The sequence below is a fragment of the Bombus terrestris genome, chromosome 9, assembly GCF_910591885.1.
Source record: "Bombus terrestris chromosome 9, iyBomTerr1.2, whole genome shotgun sequence".
Lineage (NCBI taxonomy): Eukaryota > Metazoa > Arthropoda > Insecta > Hymenoptera > Apidae > Bombus > Bombus terrestris.
Window position 1 is genome coordinate 15,050,885 of NC_063277.1, and position 26,448 is coordinate 15,077,332.

At 29.9% G+C, this 26,448-nt stretch overlaps 4 protein-coding genes and 2 long non-coding RNA genes across 8 annotated transcripts; 2 read left to right on the plus strand and 4 right to left on the minus strand.

The window, feature by feature from the left end:
* Nucleotides 1-2,937: 2,937 nt before the first annotated feature.
* LOC125385675 lies at nt 2,938-4,398 on the minus strand. Its single transcript, XR_007225201.1, has 2 exons — nt 4,002-4,398; nt 2,938-3,603 (listed from the first exon to the last, which is right to left on the minus strand). It is a non-coding gene; the product is annotated as an uncharacterized LOC125385675 (long non-coding RNA).
* Nucleotides 4,399-5,365: 967 nt separating this feature from the next.
* On the minus strand, nt 5,366-14,300 carry LOC100648905 (N-acetyltransferase ESCO2). 2 transcript variants are annotated; one of them, XM_048408708.1, is made up of 6 exons: nt 13,887-14,300; nt 12,115-13,630; nt 11,825-12,047; nt 11,578-11,751; nt 11,293-11,498; nt 5,366-6,773 (listed from the first exon to the last, which is right to left on the minus strand). In XM_048408708.1, exons 2-6 carry the CDS (start codon nt 13,596-13,598, stop codon nt 6,710-6,712), a joined length of 2,151 nt encoding a protein of 716 aa, XP_048264665.1. In that variant the 5' UTR covers nt 13,599-13,630; nt 13,887-14,300; the 3' UTR covers nt 5,366-6,709. The 2 variants fall into 2 exon arrangements, with proteins under 2 accessions (XP_048264665.1, XP_012167599.1); XM_012312209.3 differs by lacking the exon at nt 5,366-6,773 and adding an exon at nt 11,058-11,214 and having other exon boundaries at nt 13,887-14,299.
* On the plus strand, nt 6,690-10,303 carry LOC100648790 (probable ATP-dependent RNA helicase DDX43). The gene is made up of 11 exons (XM_003397847.4): nt 6,690-6,839; nt 6,966-7,222; nt 7,677-7,988; nt 8,056-8,274; nt 8,337-8,463; nt 8,556-8,721; nt 8,799-9,041; nt 9,127-9,274; nt 9,358-9,599; nt 9,682-9,844; nt 9,929-10,303. The coding sequence occupies exons 2-11, from the start codon at nt 6,986-6,988 to the stop codon at nt 10,058-10,060; spliced, it is 1,989 nt and encodes a 662-aa protein (XP_003397895.1). The 5' UTR covers nt 6,690-6,839; nt 6,966-6,985; the 3' UTR covers nt 10,061-10,303.
* A 23-nt stretch (nt 14,301-14,323) lies between the features above and the next one.
* LOC105666098 lies at nt 14,324-16,116 on the plus strand. Its single transcript, XR_001099002.2, has 3 exons — nt 14,324-14,399; nt 14,950-15,067; nt 15,878-16,116. It is a non-coding gene; the product is annotated as an uncharacterized LOC105666098 (long non-coding RNA).
* LOC100649028 (32 kDa beta-galactoside-binding lectin) lies at nt 15,357-18,891 on the minus strand. 2 transcript variants are annotated; one of them, XM_003397849.4, is made up of 7 exons: nt 18,684-18,891; nt 16,973-17,058; nt 16,619-16,823; nt 16,341-16,538; nt 16,176-16,264; nt 15,892-16,083; nt 15,357-15,721 (listed from the first exon to the last, which is right to left on the minus strand). In XM_003397849.4, exons 1-7 carry the CDS (start codon nt 18,771-18,773, stop codon nt 15,571-15,573), a joined length of 1,011 nt encoding a protein of 336 aa, XP_003397897.1. In that variant the 5' UTR covers nt 18,774-18,891; the 3' UTR covers nt 15,357-15,570. The 2 variants fall into 2 exon arrangements, with proteins under 2 accessions (XP_003397897.1, XP_012167600.1); XM_012312210.3 differs by lacking the exon at nt 18,684-18,891 and adding an exon at nt 18,553-18,615.
* A 331-nt stretch (nt 18,892-19,222) lies between these two features.
* On the minus strand, nt 19,223-26,374 carry LOC100642931 (glycogen phosphorylase). Its single transcript, XM_020864565.2, has 11 exons — nt 25,345-26,374; nt 22,715-22,816; nt 22,316-22,630; nt 22,123-22,234; nt 21,879-22,038; nt 21,308-21,778; nt 21,104-21,218; nt 20,846-21,028; nt 20,404-20,751; nt 19,996-20,325; nt 19,223-19,911 (listed from the first exon to the last, which is right to left on the minus strand). Exons 1-11 carry the CDS (start codon nt 25,585-25,587, stop codon nt 19,756-19,758), a joined length of 2,535 nt encoding a protein of 844 aa, XP_020720224.2. The 5' UTR covers nt 25,588-26,374; the 3' UTR covers nt 19,223-19,755.
* Between the last annotated feature and the right edge of the window lie 74 nt (nt 26,375-26,448).

Sequence of the window (26,448 nt, forward strand, 5' to 3'; positions counted from 1 at the left end):
ATCACTTAATATTAAAGGAGTATTTATCATATATTTTTATAATCGTAAGTCAAAATTTTCAGCTTAAAGATCTCGGTTATAGTACTTGCCTATACTAGAAGCATTCGATTTATTTGATTACATCGATGAATGTATAATAAAAATTTACTAACTCCTTCTATTGCTAATGTTTTCTCATTTATATAATAGAAGTTTTCGTTCAAATAAGTGAATTCGATCAACAGCAATGTATTTAATTGGACATTGACTAAAATTTTATTCAGATAAATGAAATTTCATTGTATAGATGAAAAACTTTCCAATCCCTAATCCCTACTATGGACGATAGTCTCGTAAAAATCATACATAGATTCGATAGAGTAATGAGGTAGGATTTTAATGTTTTAATGTTTTGTCCTATCCTGATATGCAAGTACATATCATCAGATATTATCATTATACGGAGAAGAAATTCTGCAAAAGTTCAATAGATTCGATGTCAATTTTTCCTATTTCCTTAAATAAAAGACAATATATACAAGTATAATTATTAAAATTTGATCAGCGCTTGAACGAATTTGTACGAGATTTCTAATGATTTCATATATAAAAATAGTATAACTGAATAGAAATAAAATAAATTTTTATATATAAAAATGTTAAAAATTTTTCACTTCTTATTTTTAAAAGTTTCTTTGTTTATTTTTTTTCATTACAGCACATACTGTTTACACCAAAGGATAGGATTTTTAAAAGTTTCATATTATTGAAAGGAAAAGATCCTAAGGTACAAGAGTTTTATATAATGATTAATGCTAAATAAACATATTAAAATGTATAATCATCGAAAAAGAAAATACACTAAAACCACACATTTTAGCCATAGCAAAATATAGTACCTCTCTGAATCATATCAGGTACCATTTTTCTAGGGAGATAGAGTTCTAGGGAACTCCAAATCTCTTTCTCTCTTTTTCACCGATAATAAATGAAACAAATAACTGTCATAAAATATTGAGATATTTATGTAGTAGGAATAGTGTTAGTTAATATTTAATTAATAATTAATATTACTGCATATGGATACTATTATAATTTCCTTAGTAGAAACGAATCTATGGTCAAATGATTCCAGTTGTTTCCGGACTAGTGCTACCCTTTGCGGCAAAGTGCTAAAGGTGTTCCACGTTAGCATATACAAGAACCCATTTAGTTCCACCACAAATGAGGTATACTCACTGTGACTTTACGTTACTAGAGTATTTTATTGTACGGAAAAATTCATATTTCTCTATCTGAGATAGACTAGTACGAGAATAACAAAAATCAGGCAATAATTAAGCTTAGTTGCCTGAGAAAGAGAAATGAATTGTTTATTACAATATTTTTTAGAGAAGAAAAGAAAATCTTTCGTTTTAAACGAAATATGAATTAATGGTATGATACAATAATTTTAATATATTCTTTATACACGACAATTTTTTAGATTTAACATTAATTTACTTTTCTCGCGATAATATGTCTGTTATAGTAAAATCTAAATTTCGTTTTAATAGTAATTTCAATACTTGATAGAATCTGAATAATATTTCTGACGTGATGCATCTGGAGAAAAAGAATCTCTTGATATTTGTATGATCGTCATCTCTATTACGGGGGGTTGAGATTCTCCTCGGCGCACCGTAATACTCGATGGCCTACCGCGCTCGAACAACATAAAATTTTTTTTATTATTATTTAATTTGTACTTTAGAATTTGTCCGGCTGGATATTCGGTAAATTTTTCTAGATTAATTGCTAAATGGCTACCCCCAACGGGATACCATCTTCGAGTTTGACTATTTTATTTCTTTAGTAAGGTCAACGGGGTGTTTTCTTTTTAGTCTTTTTTTATGAGAGTTTTGCTCGCTTCAACAGTCAGCTGGTTTGGATGTGTTGCCGTTCTTTCCTTGTATTTTTCTGCGTACCTGCCGATTTCTTCTTTGACCGTTGGCAGTTTTAAGTTTTTGCGTATATCCTCGTAATAATTTAACATGATCCAATGTCAGACATCCTTGAGACAAAGTATGTAAATACAAATTCAAAAATAAAACTTCTTTATTTTTTACTTTTTCTAAATTAAACTTTTATTAACGTTTGTGTGAGATCTTTCTGAATAAAAAAAAAAAAAACCAAATGCGATATACTTTGAATTACATTTCCTGATTGATATGTATTCAATTTCTATTTATTAAGTAAGCAAATGTGCTCTAAATTATATCGTGTTTGGTTTTATTTTAATTAGAAAAATGTAACAAGTATAGTGGTAAAAGTTTCATTCATCATTGTTTATTCCCTGTAGCTGATCGAATGTTGTGATTTTTCAAGGTTGGTTGGCGTTTGCACCGTTTTGTACCGACTAATAAAACTGATTAACTAGAAGAATTTGTTGGAAATAGCTATTGAAACAATTGCTAAAAATTAGAAATGATAAGTAAAGTAACGTTAACGGGAATCAATTTGAGATGACAAGTAACCAATTCAGTGCATCTATAGCGTGATGTACCCTTGAGCTATGGTAAAGAAACTAATCGCTAGTAAACGGCGGTTTAATAACAGTGTGATTTTGCCAGCCCAAAACCCAGGATTACAAAGAAAAGAAAACTGTTAGGTCCAAGCCTATCGAACATCTAAATTTCAGAAGATCCCTTGGGCTTTATAATATTTTGCTAGCAAGGAAATGAATAATGGCCGATCCCTAATAAACAAATTTTCACTGGTGGCTGGCCTACTAAGTAAATTTGTTGAATAGCGAACCAAACATAAAATGTACCATAAATTCAGTCGCTTGCATTACTTAACTATCACAAATAAGAAAAAGGAAAGGTTTTTAAGCTATGACCCAAAGGTCTCAATTTTCAGAAATAGAGTCGTTTCTACATCTGTATAATTGCAAAACTTGTTTTTTTTTTTTTTTAATTTTTAGTTTGTGCTTTACGATTTGTCCAGCTGGACATTCGGTAAACGTCCTCGAATATCAGAATTTGGCTGTTGGTAGTTGTTGGTATGTTGGCCGTGTATAGTATATATAATATTGGCCCTAAGACGCTTCCTTGCGGTACCTCTTCCTTGAAGTCTTTAATTTCAGAGTAACTGTTCTTTATTTTTATTACCAAGGTTCCATAATTTAGGTATGATTTGAATAAGTGAAAGATTTGTTCCGGGAAATGTTTTTTGATTGTTTGTAAGAGGCTTTCATAGGAAAGTATTTCGTAGGAAAGTATTGAATTCTTAAAATTGCATTGAACATTATTGTCATTAATCGTATTGCTTTTAGGGGAAGGTTTTTTAAGATTTTACCATTGATTAGGTCGATTCCTGGTGCTTGATTATGATTCTAATTTCTTGTGCTATTGTACTAGGTATGGTGTAGTGCTTGTTAGTTGAAATACTAGTATTTCGCGCGTCTACGTCTGTATGACACTTGGAGTTAGCGTTGTTAATATTATATGGAGTAAATGTGTCAGAAAGGTGGTTAGAAAATTTTTCAGCTCGCTCTTCGTTGCTTCTGGCCCATGTGTTGCCTGTTTTTTTGATTACTTTCCACAGGGAGCAGTTGGTATTCTCGTGCGCAAAACTTGTGTCCTGAAATTCTTGCAATTAATACAGATTTCCGTATTCGTTATATATATATATATATATATATATTATATGATTCCAAATAACTTATTCTTATATATATATATATATATATTTATATATATATATATATATATATATATATATATATATATATATATATATATATATATATATATATATATAAGAATAAGTTATTTGGAATCATGCCACATATTAAAAGAAATTAATAAAACCATCGAAATCGAGGAGATTGAGTTCGATTTGTACATTTGCACAAACTTATTCTGTATCAAAAAAATTACGAATATAATACGTTTCCTAACTGAATGAAATAAAAAATACGGGGCAAATATATAAGCGAATTCAAGGAATATAATTTAGGTATTATTATAAATGCATACCGATTTATTCGAAAAGCCATGTTTAACCAGGATGGTAGAATATGCGCAGGATAGTCTATTCCATTTACTCGCTTAATAATTCTACAAACAATGCCCGAATACGCTAGACATTTCTAAAGACAATTTCCTAATATTGGGGCCTATTAGCCTACGATGTCTTATTGCCCGTGAGATCCCTGGCAAGTTATGCGGACCCAAACACATTTGCTTCAATGTATTTATATAACTATTTCGATTGGCAGGTTAAACCGGCCCAGTCTTATGAAAAATGCTTGTATACAAATACCGTTACCTACATTTGTACCTACATTTATACCTGCAAGAACCGTTTCCACTAAAGCTAGGTTCAAGTGATTCGAAGGCCCATTTGACTCGAACAAGTTTTTTTTTTTTTTTTTTTTTTTATTTATTGAAATTCACAATTTGTCCAATTTGGACATTTTGTGGAATGTTTTAACAGTTAAATTAGCATGTTGGTGGCTACCCCCAGCGAGGTACCATCCTCGTGTATGCTAGGTTATGTCCTTTATAAGGTCTGCTGGGTGCTTCCTTTTTAGTCTTCTGTCCATGTTTATGGTTTTGTACGTTTCCGCAGCTAGCCGGTTTGGGTGTATTGCTATTCTTGATTTGTATTTTTCTGAGTACCTGCTAATTTCTTCCTTGACCGTTGGGATTCCCGGGTCCTTCCGTATATCTTCGTTTCTGACGTACCAAGATCCGTTTACTATTGTTCTAAGGATTTTAGCCTGTGAAGGATTTAGCCTTCTAAGGATTTTACCTCTATTTTGTTTATATGGCTCATTGCTGCCGTCCCCCATAATGGTATTCCGTACGTCCAGATTGGTTTTATGATCGTTTTATATATTTTAAATTTATTTTCTATGCTTAATTTGGATTTTCGGCTTGTTAGCCAATGCATTTGTCTCCTGAACAAACAAGTACTTTACACTAGCGCTTTACAAAGGCCCGGCAAGAGACCTTTCCCTTTCCGTATCCCTAATCCATGCCGTTATCAATTTATCACCATGTTATTGTTTCTGCTTGTTAATTGTCAGTTTATAAACTTATTCCAATTAGCAACCAAAATTTATTCGAATGACGAATAACAAAAAGAGAATAAACAATGAATACATAATTAACATTAAACACTTAATATCATAATGATGAAAAAGTACATATATTTAGTTTTTTATTTATTTATTTATTTATTTATTTATTTATTGAAATTCACAATTTGTCCATTTTGGACATTTGGTGGAATTTTTTAACAGTTATATTAGCATGTTGGTGGCTACCCCCAGCGGGGTACCAATGTATTTAGTTGCTAATATTTGACAGAAATCCAAAATTTCAACATTTCAACATTTTCAAAACAGTTTTTTTTGTTTTTTGATTATTATTCAATCGTCCGAAAAATAGGGGTGGTTACAATTGAATCAGTGACGCGAGTAATGCGACGCGGTAGTGGTTTCTCTTTTAAGATTTATATTGCCTTCGTATCGATTAGACAATATCAATACGATAATGTAACTTCTTTGTCTTTGACTTTTTGTTAATAAAAATTCCATTAACATATTGGTAAGACTTTCTCGATTAAAATGAGATCAAACACGATATTGTTATAAAAATCGGCTATGTTGTGTTCATATTGTGCTTATGAATCTTCCTTGATCATACTTGTCGCAATACAGTATCCAGCTACTTCTTAGCTCCTAGGATATAAGTTGAGGATCTAAGCCTTAAGCTTTGAGATTTACACTCGTTTAGTGGACAATATAAATAGACGTGAACATGATACACCATAGTACACTGTCTTTTTCCTTTCTCTTTCTTGTGCTATTAACGTTATATACGTTACGTGTAATTTTTTTTAATATTAAGCATGTAAACAAAAGACAGTCCCTGGGTACTTCAAGAGTAACTCAGAAAAAGAGGTGTTGTCCGTGAGCAATCTATTAAACATCTCTGTGTTAAGTTATCAATTTTAATATGTATGATCCTCCTAATATTAACTATAGATTAAAATTCAGAGAATTAATAAGTTTTACTCGGTAATAAAAGTAAGGTGTATAAAAGTCGTGGATCACAAATTAATGATGACGGCAAATCTTATCTGTAGTTAACTTGTTCTTCTGTTTTTATCATTTTTGTAAATAAACACGTATGCAAACCAGATACATCATGTCAGAAATATTATTCGCAGTCTATCAACTAATGAAATTATTATTAGAATGAAATTTAGGTTTATTATAACAAAAACATTATCGCGAGGAAAGTAGATTTAGTGTTAAATTTAAAAAGCTATCGTGTATAGAGAATGTATTACAATTATTACATCACTCCACTGATCTATTATCATTTGAAAGGAAAGTTTTTCTTTTCTTTTTTAAAAAAAAAACGTGTAATAAACAATTTATTTGTTTTTCCGAGGCAACGAAGTTTAATTAGTGCGTGATCTTGTTATTTTCATACTTGTCTATCTCGCATAGAGAAGTGTGAATTTTTCCATAGAACTGTACAATGAAATAGGCTCTTGTAACCTGGAATCACAATGAGTATACCTCATTTGTGGTAGGAGTAGGTTCTAAGGGGGTAAGTAGGTTCTCGTATATGCTAGCATATACAACTTCGGCACTTGGACGCTTGGTGCAGCACCTGTATTGTGGAACAACTAGAACAATGGGCATGAGCAGATCACTGCCCCTCTACTATGGTTCATAAAGCGTCCGTTCCTCAGTTTGTTTCCGTTCAGTTAGGAAGAGGTTGCTGAAGCTACAACATTTGGGGTAGAAAGTAGTTTAGTGAAGTTAAGTTGGAAATTAATTACAAACATTCAAGGTATGGAAAACATTATACCTTAAATATATTTTAATTTTTCATAATATACTGAATTTATTTGATTATAATTAAAGTGAATACGCGAAAAATAATTCATACAATTCTAAGGATTGTTTATACTTGTAGATAGGAAGAATATCTTAATAATGGACGTACAGCCGTACTGTAGCAGATCCAATGCAAGATACAATGGACGACAAAATAATTATCAACATAAAACCTTTAGAAGAGGAGAGCGGTATCCAAATTTCCCTCGCAATAATTACAATGCACGATATAACCAATCTGTAATTCAAATCGGTACCGAAAAAGTTGGAAGACTTATTGGCAAAAGTGGTAGTAATATTAGAGAATTACAAGACAAAACAAATACGAGAATTCACGTAAGCATTTATTGAATATTATTTGATTTTCTCTAGTTTCATGTAATATATAAATTTTTAATAATTTTGAAGCTCAAAATATAGTCTTATAAAAGGCATCATTTAAATAATTTTTTATGTAAATTTTTAAAATATATTTTTGTCTTCAATATTGAAAATAATACATATATATTATATATATTAATAAATATATATAATATGTATTTATAATAATTTATAATAATATGTATTTTGATATATATATATCAAAAAATTACAATGTAGCTTGCAAAATAAAAATGTTATTCATAAAGTATTATATATATCAAAATACATATTATTATATATATATATTATAAGATGGTTTGACATAATTAGTAATACTTTGTGAATAACATTTTTATTTTGCATGCTACATTGTAAATTTTTGATATATACAGTTTCTAAGGAGTAAAGTTTAATTCAATATCAATAGGTTGAGAGATCAAGTACAAATGATACAACAGCTGTAACCATTATTGGAACTAAAGAAGCACAACAACAAGCAATATGCTTGATAGAAGAGTCATTAAGAGATAATGTTAGAACAGATAAAGTACGAAAATTAGGAAATGAACAAAGAGAAAATGGGCAAAGGGATTATGGACAAAAGGAAAATGATCAAAAGGAAAATGATCAAAAGGAAAATGAGCAAAAGGAAAATGAGCAAGGGGAAAATAAACAAGAGAAACAAGATGAGATACCAAGATTTCTTAATCTTGATTGGCGACAAATAAGCAAGGATCATGTAAGTTTCTATGAGATTATAAAGTAAATTTAATTCCTTTGTATATGCATCATCTTTTTCTGATTAGGATGAATACCACAGACAAAGATGGGCAAAGTGTACTCCTATTGTTAAAAATTTTTATAAAGAGGATCCAATAATTGCTAATTTGACATCAGAGCAAGTAGATGCCTTTCGAAAGGCAAACAATAATATAGAAGTGCACATTGTGCTTGATGATGAAGAAGATACTTCTGAAGTATTAAGTATACCCAACCCTATCGAAACATTTGAACAGGCCTTTCAAGTAAGTAATGAGATTTAAATAAATATTTATGAAAAATATAGACTACAATATAAATGTTATAGGATTACTCTGAAATACTTGAAGAAATTAGAAAACAAAAATTTCCTCAACCAAGCCCAATACAGTGTCAAGCATGGCCTATTCTTCTTAGTGGCAGAGACCTTATTGGCATTGCGCAAACAGGAACAGGTATATTGTAATGTAGTTTTGTCTGAGTAGAATAAAGAAAAGAGTAGAAGAAAGAAAAAGAGTATAGAGGAAATTATTTTATTGATATTTAGGGAAAACTTTGGCATTTCTACTGCCTGCTTTGATCCATATCGAAGGCCAGATAACACCGAGATCAGAGCGGAAAGGACCAACTGTCCTTGTTCTAGCACCTACCAGAGAGCTAGCCTTGCAAATTGAGAAAGAAGTAAACAAGTATTCCTATCATGGCATAAAGGCGTAAGTAAAATTTATTATATTTTCATTTTGAAACATGCATGTACAAGGATATATTGATAAATAATTTATTATTAAAGGGTGTGTGTATATGGAGGCGGATGTCGTAAAAAACAAGTTGATGTGGTAACAGAAGGTGTAGAAATAGTTATTGCTACACCTGGTAGACTAAATGATCTTGTACGCACAGAAGTTTTAGATGTTTCTACCGTTTCATATTTAGTCTTAGACGAAGCTGATCGTATGCTTGATATGGGATTTGAACCACAAATTAGAAAAGCTTTAATAGACGTAAGGCCAGATAGACAAACTGTTATGACGAGGTATATCAAATTTATTATTAAAAAACAATCTTTTAAATATTTTCTATGTGATAACAAATAACAATAGAGTGTTTTTACATTTTAGCGCCACATGGCCGATAACTGTCAGACGTTTGGCGAAATCGTATATGAAAAATCCAATTCAAGTATATGTTGGATCGTTGGACTTAGTTGCTGTACATACAGTGCTGCAGAAGATTTATATTATTGATGAAAATGATAAGACTGATATGGTTAATATAATGAAAAATTCTTTGAATCTTATTGAATCTTATACTAAAACACATATATTATCATTTCTTTTTTTTTTCAATAGATGCATCAATTCTTTCGCGACATGGCACCGAATGATAAAGTAATAGTATTTTTTGCAAAAAAAGCTAAGGTAGATGATGTAGCGAGTGATTTAGCTTTGATGGCTGTTAATTGTTCAAGTATACATGGCGGAAGAGAACAAGCTGATAGAGAACAAGCATTAGAGGAATTAAAAACTGGAGAGGCTAGAATATTATTGGCGACAGATGTCGCCAGTAGAGGAATCGATATTGATGATATTACGTACGTCTGATTGTATATTATTTAGAATTTGATCCAAACTTAAATTTAAGAAGAAACCTTTTTAAAAAAAGCTTATTTTTAGGCATGTTTTAAATTTTGATTTTCCACGGGATATAGAAGAATATGTTCACCGTGTTGGACGTACTGGCCGCGCTGGTCGTACCGGTGAAAGTATTACTTACATGACCCGGAGTGATTGGTCTCACGCGAGAGAACTAATTAATATTTTAGAAGAAGCTAATCAAGTATATTTTAGTATATTTATATGTCTATATGAAAATTTGATTATATGTATATAAATTTACATATGTAAATCTTTGTCTTTGCAGGAAGTACCTGAAGAATTATACCAGATGGCTGATAGATATGACGCATGGAAGGAGAAGCGAGCTACCGAAAGACGCTCCGACCGAAACAGAAGAGGAAGAGGAGGAGGAGGCGGTTGGAGAAGATGGTTTTAATCTGGAAAGTTACCTACATTTATACAGTTCCTATTCACTCAGGTTAAGATATACTTAAGTATATGTATGTAAGAAAAACAGAAATATATACATTTTTTTTATGGAATGTAAATGTAACAAATCGACAGTTATTATTTCAAGGTAATTTAAGAACACATTTATAACACGTGGCTATTTTGCAAAAGTGTATTGTTTATATTTTGGATATAAACTAAATAAAAATATAAATTACATACAAGATTATTATTATATGTTATTATTGTTATATGTATGAAATATTGATGTTATATTTTATTTTTTCCTTTTACAAACGTGGAAGTAGTATTGGAAGTAAGAACTGTTACTTTAAAAAGATATTACTTTAATAAAGTTATTTTAGAGGTTAGATATGAAACATAAAAATTTATGAACTTATTTTTCTATTTATACTCGTGTTATACAGAAAATTACGTGTTTAAATAAAAGAATTATCACCTAATATTTATTTGCACATACATGCATATTTGAATTTTCACAGTAACAGAGTGATAATCAATTCAAGCACACTAATAGCAATTCTAGAATAGCAATATTAAAATATCTAAAAATTTGTATACTTGGTCCAGAAATATTACGTATTTGAATAAAAGAATTATCATTTAATATTTGCATATACACGCATATTTGAATTTTCACAGTAACAGAGTGGTAATTAATTCAAATACATTAGTAGCAACATACACTAGTAGCAATTCTAGAATAGAAATATCAAAATATTTAAAAACTTCGTTCAGAAATAATCAACATAAAAAGCAATTTTGTTAACAGAAAGATTTAAAAACAAAAGTGACAGGAATGTTGCAATTATTCATTTACTGAACGAAGAATAATTAAAAAAATAAAAAAAATAAATAAGTTCTCTGTAAATACCTATCAATATAATAAGTTGCGTGACAATATTATTATTTGTACATAGACTTAGTAACAGATGAATGATGAATAGTACTATTGCCATAAATTTTGATAGACTTTTTTTTATCAAAAATAACATTTAACTATACACTTTGAAATTCCGTGTTTTGGTATATTTTTCAGCAAATATTTTTCCGCTCGGAGTTGGAATTGAAAACGCTATGTCATCTATAGACATTACATAACCAAAATAAAAATGAGCTCTGAAATAGTTTATATTAAATATATTGATTAATTATGCAAATATTTTCGAAATTATTTATAAAAATAAAAATATTTACCGTAATATATCGATCAATTTAGTGGCTATCCCTTGTCTACGATGATTTAAATCCGTCCATACAACATTGATACCACATTTTGCAGGGCTACTTTCTGCTGTACAACAGTCCAGTTCTAGTAATTCAGGAATCATACGATGTGCAGTCGTTATATGTTCTGCGACTAACACTCCTATAATAGCTTTGTCCCTAATGTATAAATACACCTAAAGAATAAATTGTATCAGAGTAAAATCAAATTTATAGTACAAGGAAATTGCTTTCTGATATATTTTTCGACATTACTTTTTTCTCCTCGTAATCCGGTAATTTTGTGCAAGCTAATCCTAAATCTCTGTCAACATATTCTAAAACTTCTTTTACTTTCTTCCAACATATTTTCGAATCACTTGGTTCTACCAAGATTACTCGACTTAATGTAAATGGATCCTCCATAATTACACGTTCCGTTTTCCAACCCTAAAAATATTATCTTAAGTAAAATGTCACACACATTATTTACACAAACTACGTGCATGTAATTTATACGTACGGAAAATTTTAAACTTTTTTTATTATTATGATAATTTAAATGAGCATTTTCATCTTCTGGATCCCCAATTTGATATACAATACCGCATTCAGCACATTGTGTTGCTCCAAAATTCTTTTGCCCTGCGTCTAATTGATATTGATTGTCATCACCATTTAATTTCATAGACAATTGCCAACTTGTGGTTTCTTTTGCATTAGATATGGATTTTTTGTTATTTCCACTAAAATATCCATAATATTATGAAAGGTGATTCAGAAATTAATCCGTATTTTAAATATTTTACTTACCTCAAAATTTTATTGACCGAGTAAGCTTTATTAAATAATGGATAATATTTTTCTTCTGATGTAACTTCATTATTGTCCAAAGAAATATTTTTGTGAACTGTTGGTGTACTAATGTCCTTAATATTCATAGTTGAAGTCATAGTACTAAGCTCACTTGCTGGAGACATAGTAACGTCATTCAATACTGCTATTGGCTTTAATGGTGAAATATGTTCATGCCTTTCATTAATTAGTACTTCCATAGTATCATAATCATCATCAGCCCAATCGTTCTCCAAAATCTTTAATATATTACTTACTCTTTCTTTCTCTATGGCAGTTTCTAATTCTGGTTCATCTACTGACAAATCAGTTGCATCAAAAGAAGTATCTACATGTTTCGGTTGTCTATAAGCCTGTTTACTACTCTTTTGATTTAGTGCCATTTTACCATCTGACTGAATCTTTAATTTTACATTATTATTTATAGTTACTATAGCTGAAGAATTTCTCTTTGACGACCTTTTAATTTTGAAAAAGCGTTTATTAAGATCAATTTCTGGTGATAAAATTCTTTCTTCTGGCGATGAACTTACTAGCTCTGTTTTTTGCTCTTCTCTTTTTGAAAAATGTTCTTGTATATTCGTATATTGTATATTAATCATCCCTGTACTATTATTATGTTTTATATCTAAACTTGTCTTCAGTTTTGGTTTCTTAATACCATGTGACACACCAGCATTAATTCCTCCTATTGTATGTTTTTTCATAGATCTTTTATAGTTGGATGCATGTTTTATAAAACTCACTTGTCGTTTTTGTTCTGCTAATTCAGAGATGATTTTACAGTCACGTTTGGTCTCAGAATTACTATAAAAATTTCTAGTACTGAGTGTTATATTCTTCAGTTTTGATTTATAATCTCTATCTTGAAATAAAGCTGCTCTAGCTTTTGGTATTAAATAATTTTCATCAGTTTTTAGCAATTTTGTAACTGTATTTTCTAATTTTTCAAATGCATGTCTCTTTAAGTTATTTTCTTTTTTCTCGGGTGAATTTTCAATGATATCAAGAATATTAAGCGATTTACGCCTATGAACTCTTGGTAAGGATATTTTATTATCTAAATTTAATGATGTTATTAATTTGCTTTTTGGACTTCTAGGCTTATGTGGTGTTTCTATTATACTATTTTGCAGCTCTATGCCAAATTGTCTTTCTGATGCATCGAGTATTGTCTGATTTGGTATCTGCTTATTAGAATTGTTGAATGGGGAGTTAGACAGAAATTTTGGTGAATTTAGTAATATTCCTTTTTGTGGAGAATGTTCCATAATATTCATAGGCCCCAAATCTGACTCTTCTCCAGATGAGCTGTTTGAAAAGTTTAAATCTCTTTGAATTTTACAGATCTTCTTTTTCTTTGAACTTTCACCTGATCCAAATAAACATTTTTGCACTCTACGTGGAGTGTATAATGATTCTCTTGGTAGATATACAGACATGTTCCAACAGCTTTTAATAAGTACTTCAAAAGCTGAAAGAGGGACAAGAATTATATAAAAATCATGAAAAAAATAGAAACATTGCTTACTAATACAACTTTTGCATTTATAAATTATTTTAATTTTAATATTAAGGTCGCATTAGTTATAAAAAAACATGATTTTTTCAAACCGGTTACGATAATAATATAACAATGAATCTTTCCATTTATATTTATATTTTAATTAATATTAAGAAAAGCTAGAGGAAAACAAATTCTGGAAAGTATAATAAATAAATAAACTAACCTCAATCAGCACGAAGAATAATTCATATGTTGTTGAAAATATTTTTACCTCTTCTCGTTTTATTAATTTTCCAAATATCTCAAATCATATTTTATTACATGTCTATTAACATATCTATATATTTGTGTAATAACTTTAAATAATATTAATATCTGCTTTAAAACTAATCCATTCACATAACCGAAAATCTGGAACTGCTATAAAGTTTCCGTTTTTGTACCATGTTTCCACATTCATTCACTCTTATCCGGAACTATATATAAAACGATTGGATGCTCTAGTCAAAAAATATGTCCGATGAGAATGAATATGATAACAGAGAGGAAATCAGACTGCTCACGTTCATTGTTCTATTTGTCTCACAGTATAGGTGCCGCACCACGTAGCTAAATGCTGAAGATGTTCCATTATAGCATGTACGAGAACCTATTTACCTCAACACAAACAAGGTACACATACATTCATAGTCTTACGCTACAAGAGTCTATCCGAACTTCTATCCGAAATAGACAAGTATAAATAATATTAAATTTTAAAATCATCAAATATTTCAAAATAATAAAATTACGCAATAATTAAACTTAGTTGTTTTAGAAAGGGAAATTAATTGTTTATTATAATCTTTTTAGAAAAGAAAAAAAATCTTTCCTTTCGAACGATGGTGGACCAGTGGAATGACGCAATAATTTTAATATATCTTTTATACACAAATCTACTCTCCTTGCGATAATGTTTTTGTTATAATGAAATCTAAATTTCGTTTTATTGATATAGAAATGATATAGAAATATTATTTGCAGCCCATCAATTATTGAAATTACTGTTAAAATGAAATTTATATTTTATTATAACAAAAATATTATCGAGAGGAAAATAAATTTAATGTTCAATCTAAAAAGTTATCGTAAATAGAGAGTATATTAGAATTATTGAGTCATTCGACTGATCCTTTATCGTTTGAAAGGAAAGATTTTCTCTTCTTCAGTAAGAAAAGATATAATAAACAATTAATTTCTCTTTCTTTCGTTTGTGATGGAACTAAATAGGTTTTTGTATATGCTAGCATAGAATACCTTTAGCGTTATGGGCAGCACTGGTCTAGAAACAGCCGAAATCATAAATATGAGCACTTTCATTTCCTTGATAATAATAAAGGTGTCAAATATGTCATGAAGAAACAGGTAATAAAAAATTAAAATTATAATTAAAATTAAAAGTTCTTGAATTACAATAATTTCAGTTAATGAGTATTTGGTATATTTTAATTCAGTAACGAAGCAATAAAAAATAAAAAATTAATAAAAAAAATGTTGCTTTATAAGATACTTTTGATGTATTCAAATAAGGTATTCAAATAATTTTGACAAATTTTATATTCTAGAGATCTACTTCTCAGATAAAGAATAAATAAAATTCTGTTATTATATTGTTTTAAATTATATATTTAAGCAACTGAAAATATTAAAAATATTAACGTATTAATGATAAATTTTTATTATCAATATTATTTCTTTCATTACATAAATATTACCAACAATAAGTCATTGATACTACATTATTTAAAAATGAGAACATTTTTATGCCTTTGCGATATGCGGGACAAATGATATTTAAAGTCTTATATGGGAAAGATAGGTTAAAAGGTAAATGCCATTTTATTAAAATGAATAACAAGTAATAGAGCTTAATTTGAATAAATCATGGCTAGATCATGAAGTACGATGTCTCCGGATATTTTAAGAGTATCGATGATAGTTGGTTGTAATCTATGTTTGAATTCACCAATCATTTTTTCGCCTAACCATATTGTATATGCTTCGATTTCGCATCGAATTCTATAAAAGGAAAACCATAAAAAATTACAGTCAGAAAGTCAACAAGTTACTCGAATTTTCAAAAAGTAATTAGTAATTATTTATAACAATATCTTGAATTAAACTTGACTTAGTTAGTTAAAGTTTCATGCATATCGTATTTTGTATTTTTTAAAGATGGAAAAACCTACGTTAGAAGAAAATCACGACCAGGCATCCATAGATGACTTGAGTGCCTTTCTTCGCGTCCCCAAGATCCATTTGACCAACAGTTCATAACGACATAGGGTGCGCTACTGCCATATAAAAAACGTGGATTTAAATGCAATGCAATTACCGGATGTGGATAAACTGCTTTTCCCTTTTGTAAATTTATATAAAATCTGTTAGCAAATATAGAAACGAATTATTGTTTATTCTTTCTTTCCTCTTCTTTGCAAATTTATTTAATTCTCAAAAGATCATCAACACTCACGAATGAGGCAGAAGTTTCAGTCTTCCAGCAATGAAAAGCCTAGCTCCGGTTTTAAATTCATTTTCTATATCTACCGTAAGTGGAATATCCTACATACAGAATATTTAATAATAATTGATATTTCAACTAGTAAAAAGCCGAGTTAGTAATTTTAGAAAGACTTACAAGAAATTCGACCAGTGGCTGATCAATTTTTAAACTTAAAACGTTACTTGGCCTGCATAACTTTGGATCAGGATAAACGAACAATTCAAATTGCCTAAACCGAGTGTCTTCCAATGATCCATTTATTTCAAGATACATTACATCTTCAAGAGGCATTCTATACGCAAATGCGCAAAAATGTTCTGCATTGACAGCAATCTAATAAAAAGAAAATTAATTTCGAATAAATATAAGTACTATAAAATTGATAGTTATATTAAATAACCCTCATTTCTTACTTGATATTCATTGGCAGTACAAAATATCAAAATGTGAACATAGGAGTTCCGACGGAAAGCGGTATGCCCTGCAGGAGAACAGGTTTCCTCCTCTTCCCAACATCCCCTAAATTTCGAATTTCGAACCACATAACCCCTGTCTAATCGTGCGTTGAAATGCAATGCGATATTTCCGGTAGTTTTGCATAATAAGTTCACTGAAAATCTGTGGTAATTGTGTTTTAACGAATATTACAATTGTAATTTTACAACTTCACGATTGTAATTTTCCTGCTTGTTTACTGTTTGTTTTAATATGACTTTTAAAATTAAAAAAATTTCGGTTACGAGATTTTTTTTGCGATAAGATATCACCTCAAAGCATTGGGAGGAACATAGCCTGTAACCACTATAGCTGATGTTGGTTTCAAAGGTTGCAATGGAACCGGTTTTGAAGCATTCTGGAATAGAATGCGTACATATATTTATAGTTAAAGATATATATATTACACAAAAAAGTATTTATATTAATACTTTATTACTATAAATTATATTTTCGAAATATCTTGTATATAAGATAAACTTTTAATGCAAATTAAATTAATCTATGCTTATGTACAATCATCAAAATATGATACGAATATGTTTTGAATGAACTTTTGTTGTATTTCGGAATACCTTTGCGTTTTAAATTTGATAAGTTCAACTACATAATAACTTCTATATAACTTATATAACTTATATTATATAACTTATTGAGTTATTATATAGAACATTTCAATTCTTTACTAGTCTTTGTTAGAATGTTCTGTGGTATAAACAAGACAAAAATGTTATATACTCACAAATCGTTTTAAACTTCATTAAAAGGTTATAATAAAAATAGGAAATATGGAGAGAACGTTACTTAGTCTTCCAGTATCATTTGATTTCATACTAGAACACCATATATGCTGGATATTCCAAGATAAAATATCGTAGTTAATAAAATAATCTTCATTTATTAAGGACATGTAGTTTGAAAATAAAGATACAAGCGGAAAATTTAAAAAAGAATAAGGTGGGATAAATGTTGGGAAACTATACATAAGCACAATACATATAAACTATTCGGAATCCGGATACGAATCTTCGACATTAGTCGCCATGAGAATCATTTTATTACATGTGCAAGTTTTCATCTTCATTTTCTTAGTACAAGATAATCATTCACAACTATTTGAATCTAAACAAGAAAAAGGACAAGATTAAAGAAACGCTTTTTTGAAATTTCTTAGTACCTAATCTGAAGATATTTTCGTTTCATGATTTTAGTATAAATACAATTCATTGTAAATTTACAGCACAACTTTTAAATGTATTTTTTCTGAAACAAAATTAGCGTTTGAATTAAAAGCTAAAACAGAAAATATTTAGTAAAAATTTACGTAGACGTTTGATTCAAACTTGTGTATATGTACTATACATACATATGTACGTCTATATATGTGTAGTTTATTCAAGACTAACCATACTACAAACATGCAGTATTAATAGTATTATGTGTACATTCATCAGTTATTAATCAATTTTATAGAATTTTTCGATTGAAAATCTCGTCTTATAATTCTTTAGTGCTAAATATAATTGCCAAAGAGAGAGTAGATTATGATTAGACTGCAGATATTTGTGCAAATATTTGTATATTTATACTTGTCACAAATGCATAAATGTCCGTAGTCAAGTCATATGTATCAGAATTATGTATATACAATGTTATATCATTATACTATCGTGTATATATATATATGTTCATTATGATTATGATGTATTTATATATCTCTAACCTAATAAGTCAAACTGATAAAGATCATTGACATATTAATTGATTAATTGGTTAATTATATTACTTAAAGCAATGCAAATTTAACTCGACTGAAGATTTAGTTATCAATGTAATAATCAAGTTCACATACTTGTGATACTAAATAATGTAGATACATATAATATGTAAAATAGGTTAGATATTTGCAACTACATTTTAAATTGGAAAATCTACATTTATGTTATCTATGACTCAATTTTTATATTACCGATCGATACTCACTAACGGCACTGTTTCTTCATCGACAAACGAAAATTCACGAAGAGCGTTTTCTTTTGTTTGCACGAAAATTTCAGTTTGATGTACAGACATGCTCTCTTTAATAAGTTCGAAAAATGATTAATTGCAACATTGCCATATTTCAAGCTGCGTTTTCGTGCACGCGATATCTTTCTTCTATTTATTTCTGATGCATTTACAAATATATTTGATTCGATTGAAGGCACATATTTAAAAAAATAATTTATACTTTAGCGATTTCAATACAAAAAATTTAAGTTTCTTTAATATTTATTTTCTTTTGGAGCGTAATGTAATAATTGTTTTGATATAAAAAGTGGGCCCAAATATTTTTATAATATGCTTTATTGAGTTAAATATATAGAGAAGAATTATTTTTCTTTCTCTTTTCAAATATAGTAATTCTCTTAAAACTTGACAATGAGCATTTTAAAATATTAGAAAACAGTAATTACCAGTAAATTTTCGCACGTTGTAAATATATAATTAAATGTTAATAATAATATCACATCACAAAGGAATCAAAATTTTAAATAATGTATATTTTTGTTAATGTTTTATCTTAACAATTTTTAATTATTTAACAGTTGATAGATTCATTATTATCTTCTATCTTTGTTGCAGATATTTTATTTACAAGTAGAAAAATATGAATGAAATCATTTCTGATGCCACTATTATCTTTTTTGTCGACTAGATTGCATCTGCTGTGTTTGTCAAGAGACATATAAAATATTTTATGTTCGTCTAGAATATAGGACATGATAAATTTCTTTTTATATTAACTTTGTTATAGTTGATCAATGATTAGTAGCTAATAAAATTTTTTAAAAAATTTCAGATATTACATACGTTTTCAAATAAAACGTAGTTTACAGTATACTATTACATTTAATATTTTGCGATAAATAAGAATAATAAACAAATAAATAATGATACTGCTCACGCTCGTTCGTGGAAGAATTTTAACTATTTGTTAAAAAGAAGGAGAATTAAAAAATGTTAATAATATATGCAAGAAGTAACATCGTAAAATATCTAGGAAAGTTATAATTTAAATGTCCCGCGGTTCATGAGGTGCAGGAAGTCGTTGCCAAGACGGTTCAATGCCCCAAATTTCACGAGCATATTCTGCAATCGTTCTATCCGATGAAAATTTTCCCGAAGAAGCTATGTTATTGATCGCCATCTCTACCCATTTATTTTCATCCTAAAACACAAAATGAAAATATAGAAAACAATAATTAAAAAAATATATAAAAATTATCCTGAAAAAATTCTGGTATGAACTTACCTGATAAACTTTACTGACATGATCTTGCATTTTTATATAGCTCTCATAATCAGCAAACAAATAGAATCTGTCCCAGTTTAATAAAACATTGGTAATATCTTTAAATTCATCTGGATTATTGGGGCTGAAGAAGCCACCCTGGATCTGATCGACACATTGTTTTAGTTCTGGGATTCTATTGTAATAATCATAAGCATTATATCCCCTTTTCTTCAACTCTTCGACTTCATCAACATTCATACCGAAAATGAATATATTATCTGTACCCATTTCTTCAGCCATCTCTACGTTAGCACCGTCTAATGTGCCAATTGTCAAGGCTCCATTTAACTAAAGTAATTTAAAACAAAATATTCATTTATTGTTATAAGTCATATATATATAAATTGCATATTAAAGTATACTTACCATGAACTTCATATTTCCGGTACCCGAAGCTTCAGTACCTGCAGTAGAAATTTGTTCACTCAAATCTGCTGCTGGAATTATTTTCTCCGCTAACGTAACTCGATAATTCTCTAAGAAAATAAATTTCAATTTATCTCCAACAATAGGATCGTTGTTTACAACGTTTCCTACACTGCAAATTAGCTTTATAATCTTTTTGGCTAAATGATAACCGGGAGCAGCTTTTCCTCCAATCATCACCGTTCGAGGGACGAATGGTGCGTTTGGATTTTTTTTTATTCTGTTGTATAATGTGATTACGTGTAAACAATTTAATAGTTGCCTCTTGTATTCATGTATTCGCTTCACCTATGTTATGGTACCGCATATTAAATAATTATATAGAAATTAAATAATTTATTTGCACATAAACTTAATTACGTCAACTGAATATTAAAGTTACCTGAATATCAAAGATAGAAGCAGGATTTATTTTAACTCCATAATCTTTCTCAAGCATTTGCGCTAATCTTAATTTATTTTCTTGTTTCACTTTCGTAACGCTGCGCTGGAAAACTGGATCCTTAGCCCATTGTTTCAGCTGAGCGAGCTGTTCTAAATGTACTGTCCAGTCGCTGCCAATTTTCTATAAGATAGTGAACAATAATTTTATATCAAAACGAAGATCGTAATTTATGGGTAATTTTTAAATAACATTTACTTCTTCGATTATATCTGAGAGATTCGGATTGCACAAAAGGAGCCATCTTCGTGGTGTAATACCATTAGTTTTATTCTGGAATTTCTCAGGTGTCATTTCATAGAAGTCTTTGAACCTAAAAGATTGAGTAAATCGAAACTATAAAATTATCATTTATTACACAAGTTATCATTAATACAAATTTTAAATTCTAAAAACACCCACACGCCACTTTTCAAAATTTCCGAATGAATTGCTGCGACACCGTTGATAGCATGACTACCCACAATCGAAAGATGAGCCATGTTAACTCTCTTTTCACCTTCCTCCTCGATCAAAGACATACGACGAAGACGATCCATGTCACCCGGGTATTTAGTGGAAACTTCTTGCAAATGGAGGAAATTAATATGATAAATGATTTGTAAATGTCTGGGGAGAATGCTTTCTAACAGGCTTGTGGGCCATCTCTCTAAAGCTTCTGGAAGAACCGTGTGATTAGTATAAGCGCATGTTCTCGTTGTTATGTCCCAAGCTTTTTCCCAAGGAAGCCCTTCGACGTCGATAAGAATTCTCATAAGTTCAGGAATAGCCAAAGAAGGATGAGTATCGTTCAACTGAATGGCCACTTTGTCGGGGAATAAGTCAAAATCTGTTCTATGGTGTTCCTTTGAACCAAATTTGCTGGCTTTATACCTAGAAATAATATTGTAAGAATGTAATTTGTCAACGAAATATTATATCTACAACGCATTTGGATCTTGAAACTTTGTGAACAAAATAAATATGTAGCAACCTTCGTATGATATCTTGAAGAGTAGCTGCTACCATGAAATATTCTTGCTTTAATCGCAATTCTTTACCCTCGAAGAAATTGTCGTTAGGATATAACACCCTAGTAATGTTCTCCGCCAAGGTGCGGTCAAACACAGCTTGGATATAATCACCGTCGTTAACTGAAAGAAAAAAGATTATTTTCTACGATAATCTATTTTGATTGATGATATATAAAATGATATAAGTAATAAAAACTTGCTTACAAAATTTCAAATTAAATTCTATTGGCGACTTAGCAGACCATAATCTAAGAGTATTAACAAAGTTGTTTTTGTATCCAGGAACCGGATTATCATATGGCATCGCAAATACGACCTGATCGAAAGCAAGGTATGTAAATCCTTTATCAATAATTTTAACTTATTAATTGTACAGATTTATTTTATGTATACTAACTTGAGTATTGACCCATTTCTTTCCTTCAGGAGTATCAATCACCTGACCATAGAAGTTTACAGGGAGCATGAATTCTGGCCTAGCCTTCTCCCACGGGTTTCCATAACGTAACCAATCATCTGGTTCCTCCACCTGTTCTCCATTTTTTATTTTCTGCGCAAATATACCATATTCATACCGAATACCGTAACCATAAGCAGCTAGACCAAGGGTAGCCATACTATCCAAGAAGCAAGCTGCTAGTCTTCCTAAGCCTCCATTTCCTAAACCTGCATCTTCTTCAAGTTCTTCGAGCTCTTCAATATCCAAGCCCATCTATAATACAATTCTTTCTTAGTTTCTTTTTTTTACGATTTTTATTATCGGTAGATGATTTTAGAAATTTTATTTGAAACAAACCTGATACATAGCTTCGTCACAAGCACCTTGGATGCCTAAGTTAATCATGGTGTTTTGAAGAGTCCTTCCCATATAGTATTCCAGGGAAAGATAGTAAACTCTCTAAAACAATAGAATGAAAATATGTTAAAGAATACGGGAAATAAATTAGAATATTTCAGAAGATACCAATTGTGCATTCATGTATTTTCAACGATAAAAGATAATCTGTTTAAGGATAAAAGGAAAAATATCATTATTTATAAGTATGCTGTACATTTCCGTACGAACATTGAACCGTAGCAAATATTGAGCTATGATTCTATGATGTAAAGGAGGAAAAGTAAAATTCCGTTATGAAATCGTAGTGTACATCTCGTGTTACGCAGCGAATGGCCTAACTAATAAAAATAAATCGAGCCGACATTCTGAAACGAAAGAGCAAGCGAAAGATAACGCCCAGTTAAAATTGATCTTTATTACGTTCAACGATTACTCCGAAATTTCGTTTAGTTCCTCCACGCGTTCGAGGGTCGTTTATTTATAACCGAGATGGCTGAAGATGCTCCTCTAAAAAAACTTGATATTATTTCTTTTCATGATAAAAATTGTACTATTTGCACAAACTAGAAAATTATAGGAAATAAAAAAGTAGAAAAGATAATGAAAATAAATGTGTATTAATTTCTTTTATACGTATACGCAGAACAATGAAAATAATGCTTTCCTTTCCTCGAAAGTGTTACTACTTTTGCAAAAAGTTTGCAACATTTTTATTTTTGCATCTTTTCTTGGGAACAAATTTTTGAACTTTTTATTTCAACAATATGTAAGCATTATTATATAATATTTTTTAATATTAAGACTTTCGAATCCTAGAAGTGTTTTCGGCTGGTTTTTAAAAAGACTCTTGGGTTTATTACGCGCTCTTAAGAATTGCGGAGAAAGTCTTTTCGGGAAAACAGATTAACTTAAACCATAGATGCGAACAGGGCATGTAGGAGCTTAAATTTATGGTAGGTCCTTGGGCTTATTGGAGTGCAAATGTCTTGCGCGACGTAACAATAAACACAAACAGTATAAATTTTCAGAACTTTTGCATAATGTAATGGGACCACGTCCAAATGTCTATCCGGTAGTAAATGTGTTAAACGTGACTTCTCGGCTTTTAATAGTTCTGTCACGTGATCTATATTGTCCAACCAATTTCTGTAATTATTTATGATTAACGTTCTCATAAAGGAAACGCTGCTTGTGACGGCTTATTCTCTTTTTATTTCTGTTACAAATGTACAAACTACATTACAAATTAATCGTATACACATAAATATAGAATGTATATAGTAATTTCTAATTACTTTATTAACATACTGATTTGCTTTTCTATCCTCAATTTTCGCAAGATTCTAATATCTATACTATGGTTACTAACGCGACCAGAACGATCGCAATGCTCTTATCTAACGATACTACCTACACTTATTTTATTCCTGTCTACCTACTCCTATAGCTTTATGGGTATAGATCACTTTCTACTTTTGTATTATTTCTTTTCTGTATTATCTCTTTCTTTTCGCCTTAAATACATAATCTTCGTTTTCTCTCGTTCGACATTAACTGGCTAATCTTTTATTGCAAAGACTATCCCTATTTCTCTCCAATTGCTCTTTTCCTTTATGTTCGCACTTTCAACGCGTCTCTGATTTATTTATATACAACTATTCTAAATATACGGAAGGCGCAATTACCTAAAGAAATATTTCCAAGAAAATTTATATTTAATCAGATTTATGTTTCGCGATCGTAAAAGTTAATCGTAAAGATTGGCCAATAATTCTTACTAACTATGCATAATATTCTTTTAAATAAAATTTACGGATGCGCTCGGAATAATTATTTTGCTTCTATAAATGAAAAATTTATGGCTAGTAATAATCGATTATAGCTCAATGTTCAATATACATGATAATGTATCTTACAAACAATTCTTTGTAAACAATTATTATTAATCCATCGATATAGTTGGAATGTTTTCAAAGATTGACGACGATCTTATCGCCATCATGACATTGCTTCGAAAAGAATGAAAACCGTTTGGCTTAAGACCTCAGGGTGAGGCGATTATAATTCAAACTGAAAATAGACACCGCAACGTGTTGCATCTTACATTTCAAAGGTTCATTTCAATATAGTATCTGTTTATGTAAGTATAAATAGTATTCATATGTCCATGAACCGATTATTTCATTACTAAATACACAAAAATTTTCTTTTCTTTCATTAATTTAAGGGAAACATAGAAGAATCGTATTGGTAATATGCTAATGTAGTTGTTTATCGACTTAACTTTATGTTAAAATTTTTCTTATATTAAAAATTATATTAAAAAACTCTCCGCTTATTGAAATAAAAGTTTAACATGTATGTATTTCTATATGTATATATCACACAATCAAAACGATTATCAAAATACGCAATAAATTATGTTTTAATAAATATTAGATATTATACTTACCGACAATCGTTAAACAAGAAATCAAATTTATTATTAATTACATATAATCATAATTTTCATGCATGAAGGTTATAGACATATACATAATAAGTTTAATAACTTGAAGAATTAAGTGATCAATGATATACTTGCATACTTTTGGGTCTTTCTCGTAATAGTATTGTTGAGTGCGTATCCATCTAGAGACCAAGTTGTCCTTGACGCTGTGTGCCAAGGCCATGAAATAATCTCTGCTCGTAGCCACATTACGATCTTTCACCAAAGTGTAATGGAGATGCCTATTGAATGTTTTCTTAAAATTTCCCACATTCTCCACATCAACAATCCCGCGCACAGAAATTTGTTTCCTCTTTTCGTGATCCATGTCTGATGCTGACATTTCTCTTTGTTTATTTTTCTTTTTTCCTTACAATATAATGTTTATAAATGCAATACTATTTTACTTATAATTTGTATTTGCTTATTTTTGTTATACAAAATCAATTTCGTGCCCTAATACTATAGGTTTAATTCAACTTTCTCTCGTTTTTACGAGAATCAAATTCCCTTTATTCTATTAATTAATATTATTACTAAACAACGTTATATACGAAGATTGAATTAAATTCTGAAGTTGTACACTCACAAATAAGGGTATGTTACAAATGTAATACTTTTATTGATGATTCGGTAGATTGATGAGCACAATGACTGGTTTTCGCGACACATGAAAGAATACCGGTAACAAACAGATCCGCACGCATATACTAGACGCAGGCGAATGACATGCGTCCAAATCCTCGAAACAGTCACCTTGTATGAAGGTCGCGCAGGCGTATTGTAATAGATTACATCACATGATCTGCAATGATAATACCGACCAGGTTACGAAAAATTAAACATGCATTCCTGCCATCTATGATGATCTTCCGACACTGGTTTGAAAAATTCAGTAGCGTCGCATTAACTGACCATGGCTTTGTTAACTGGTTATTGCTATCCCCACTACTTTTTGAAACTAAGAGATACATATGTACTGAAGATTTCCTAGTTCCTAGGTCCTAGAGCTGTTCCCTTCGGTAATTGGTGACGTAACATCCAAATCCACGATCAGTTAACGTGATCCTATTATGTTATCAGTCTAAATTCTACGACAAAAAAGAAAGATCTATCCTATATTTCACGTACTAATAAACGAGATATAGCTGCTTTATCTTATCGTCAAAAATATTATATAATAAAATGGCTACTTACTATTTTA

Excerpts from the sequence above, each read along its gene's own strand:
- LOC100648790 (XM_003397847.4), top strand. The coding sequence starts at position 6,986 with ATGGACGTACAGCCGTACTGTAGCAGATCCAATGCAAGATACAATGGA. Across the intron at positions 8,275-8,336 it reads CATTTGAACAGGCCTTTCAA|GATTACTCTGAAATACTTGA; the intron begins GTAAGTAATGAG and ends TAAATGTTATAG. Across the intron at positions 9,042-9,126 it reads AGACAAACTGTTATGACGAG|CGCCACATGGCCGATAACTG; the intron begins GTATATCAAATT and ends TTTACATTTTAG.
- LOC100648905 (XM_012312209.3), bottom strand. The coding sequence starts at position 13,598 with ATGTCTGTATATCTACCAAGAGAATCATTATACACTCCACGTAGAGTG. Across the intron at positions 11,752-11,824 it reads AAAAAAGTTTAAAATTTTCC|GGTTGGAAAACGGAACGTGT; the intron begins GTACGTATAAAT and ends TAATATTTTTAG. Across the intron at positions 11,499-11,577 it reads CGGATTACGAGGAGAAAAAA|GTGTATTTATACATTAGGGA; the intron begins GTAATGTCGAAA and ends TTTATTCTTTAG.
- LOC100649028 (XM_003397849.4), bottom strand. The coding sequence starts at position 18,773 with ATGTCTGTACATCAAACTGAAATTTTCGTGCAAACAAAAGAAAACGCT. Across the intron at positions 16,824-16,972 it reads GTTCCTCCCAATGCTTTGAG|ATTTTCAGTGAACTTATTAT; the intron begins GTGATATCTTAT and ends CAATTACCACAG. Across the intron at positions 16,084-16,175 it reads CTGAAACTTCTGCCTCATTC|ATTTTATATAAATTTACAAA; the intron begins GTGAGTGTTGAT and ends ATTTGCTAACAG.
- LOC100642931 (XM_020864565.2), bottom strand. The coding sequence starts at position 25,587 with ATGTCAGCATCAGACATGGATCACGAAAAGAGGAAACAAATTTCTGTG. Across the intron at positions 22,235-22,315 it reads AGAAATGGGTCAATACTCAA|GTCGTATTTGCGATGCCATA; the intron begins GTTAGTATACAT and ends GCTTTCGATCAG. Across the intron at positions 20,752-20,845 it reads CTTCTATCTTTGATATTCAG|GTGAAGCGAATACATGAATA; the intron begins GTAACTTTAATA and ends ACCATAACATAG.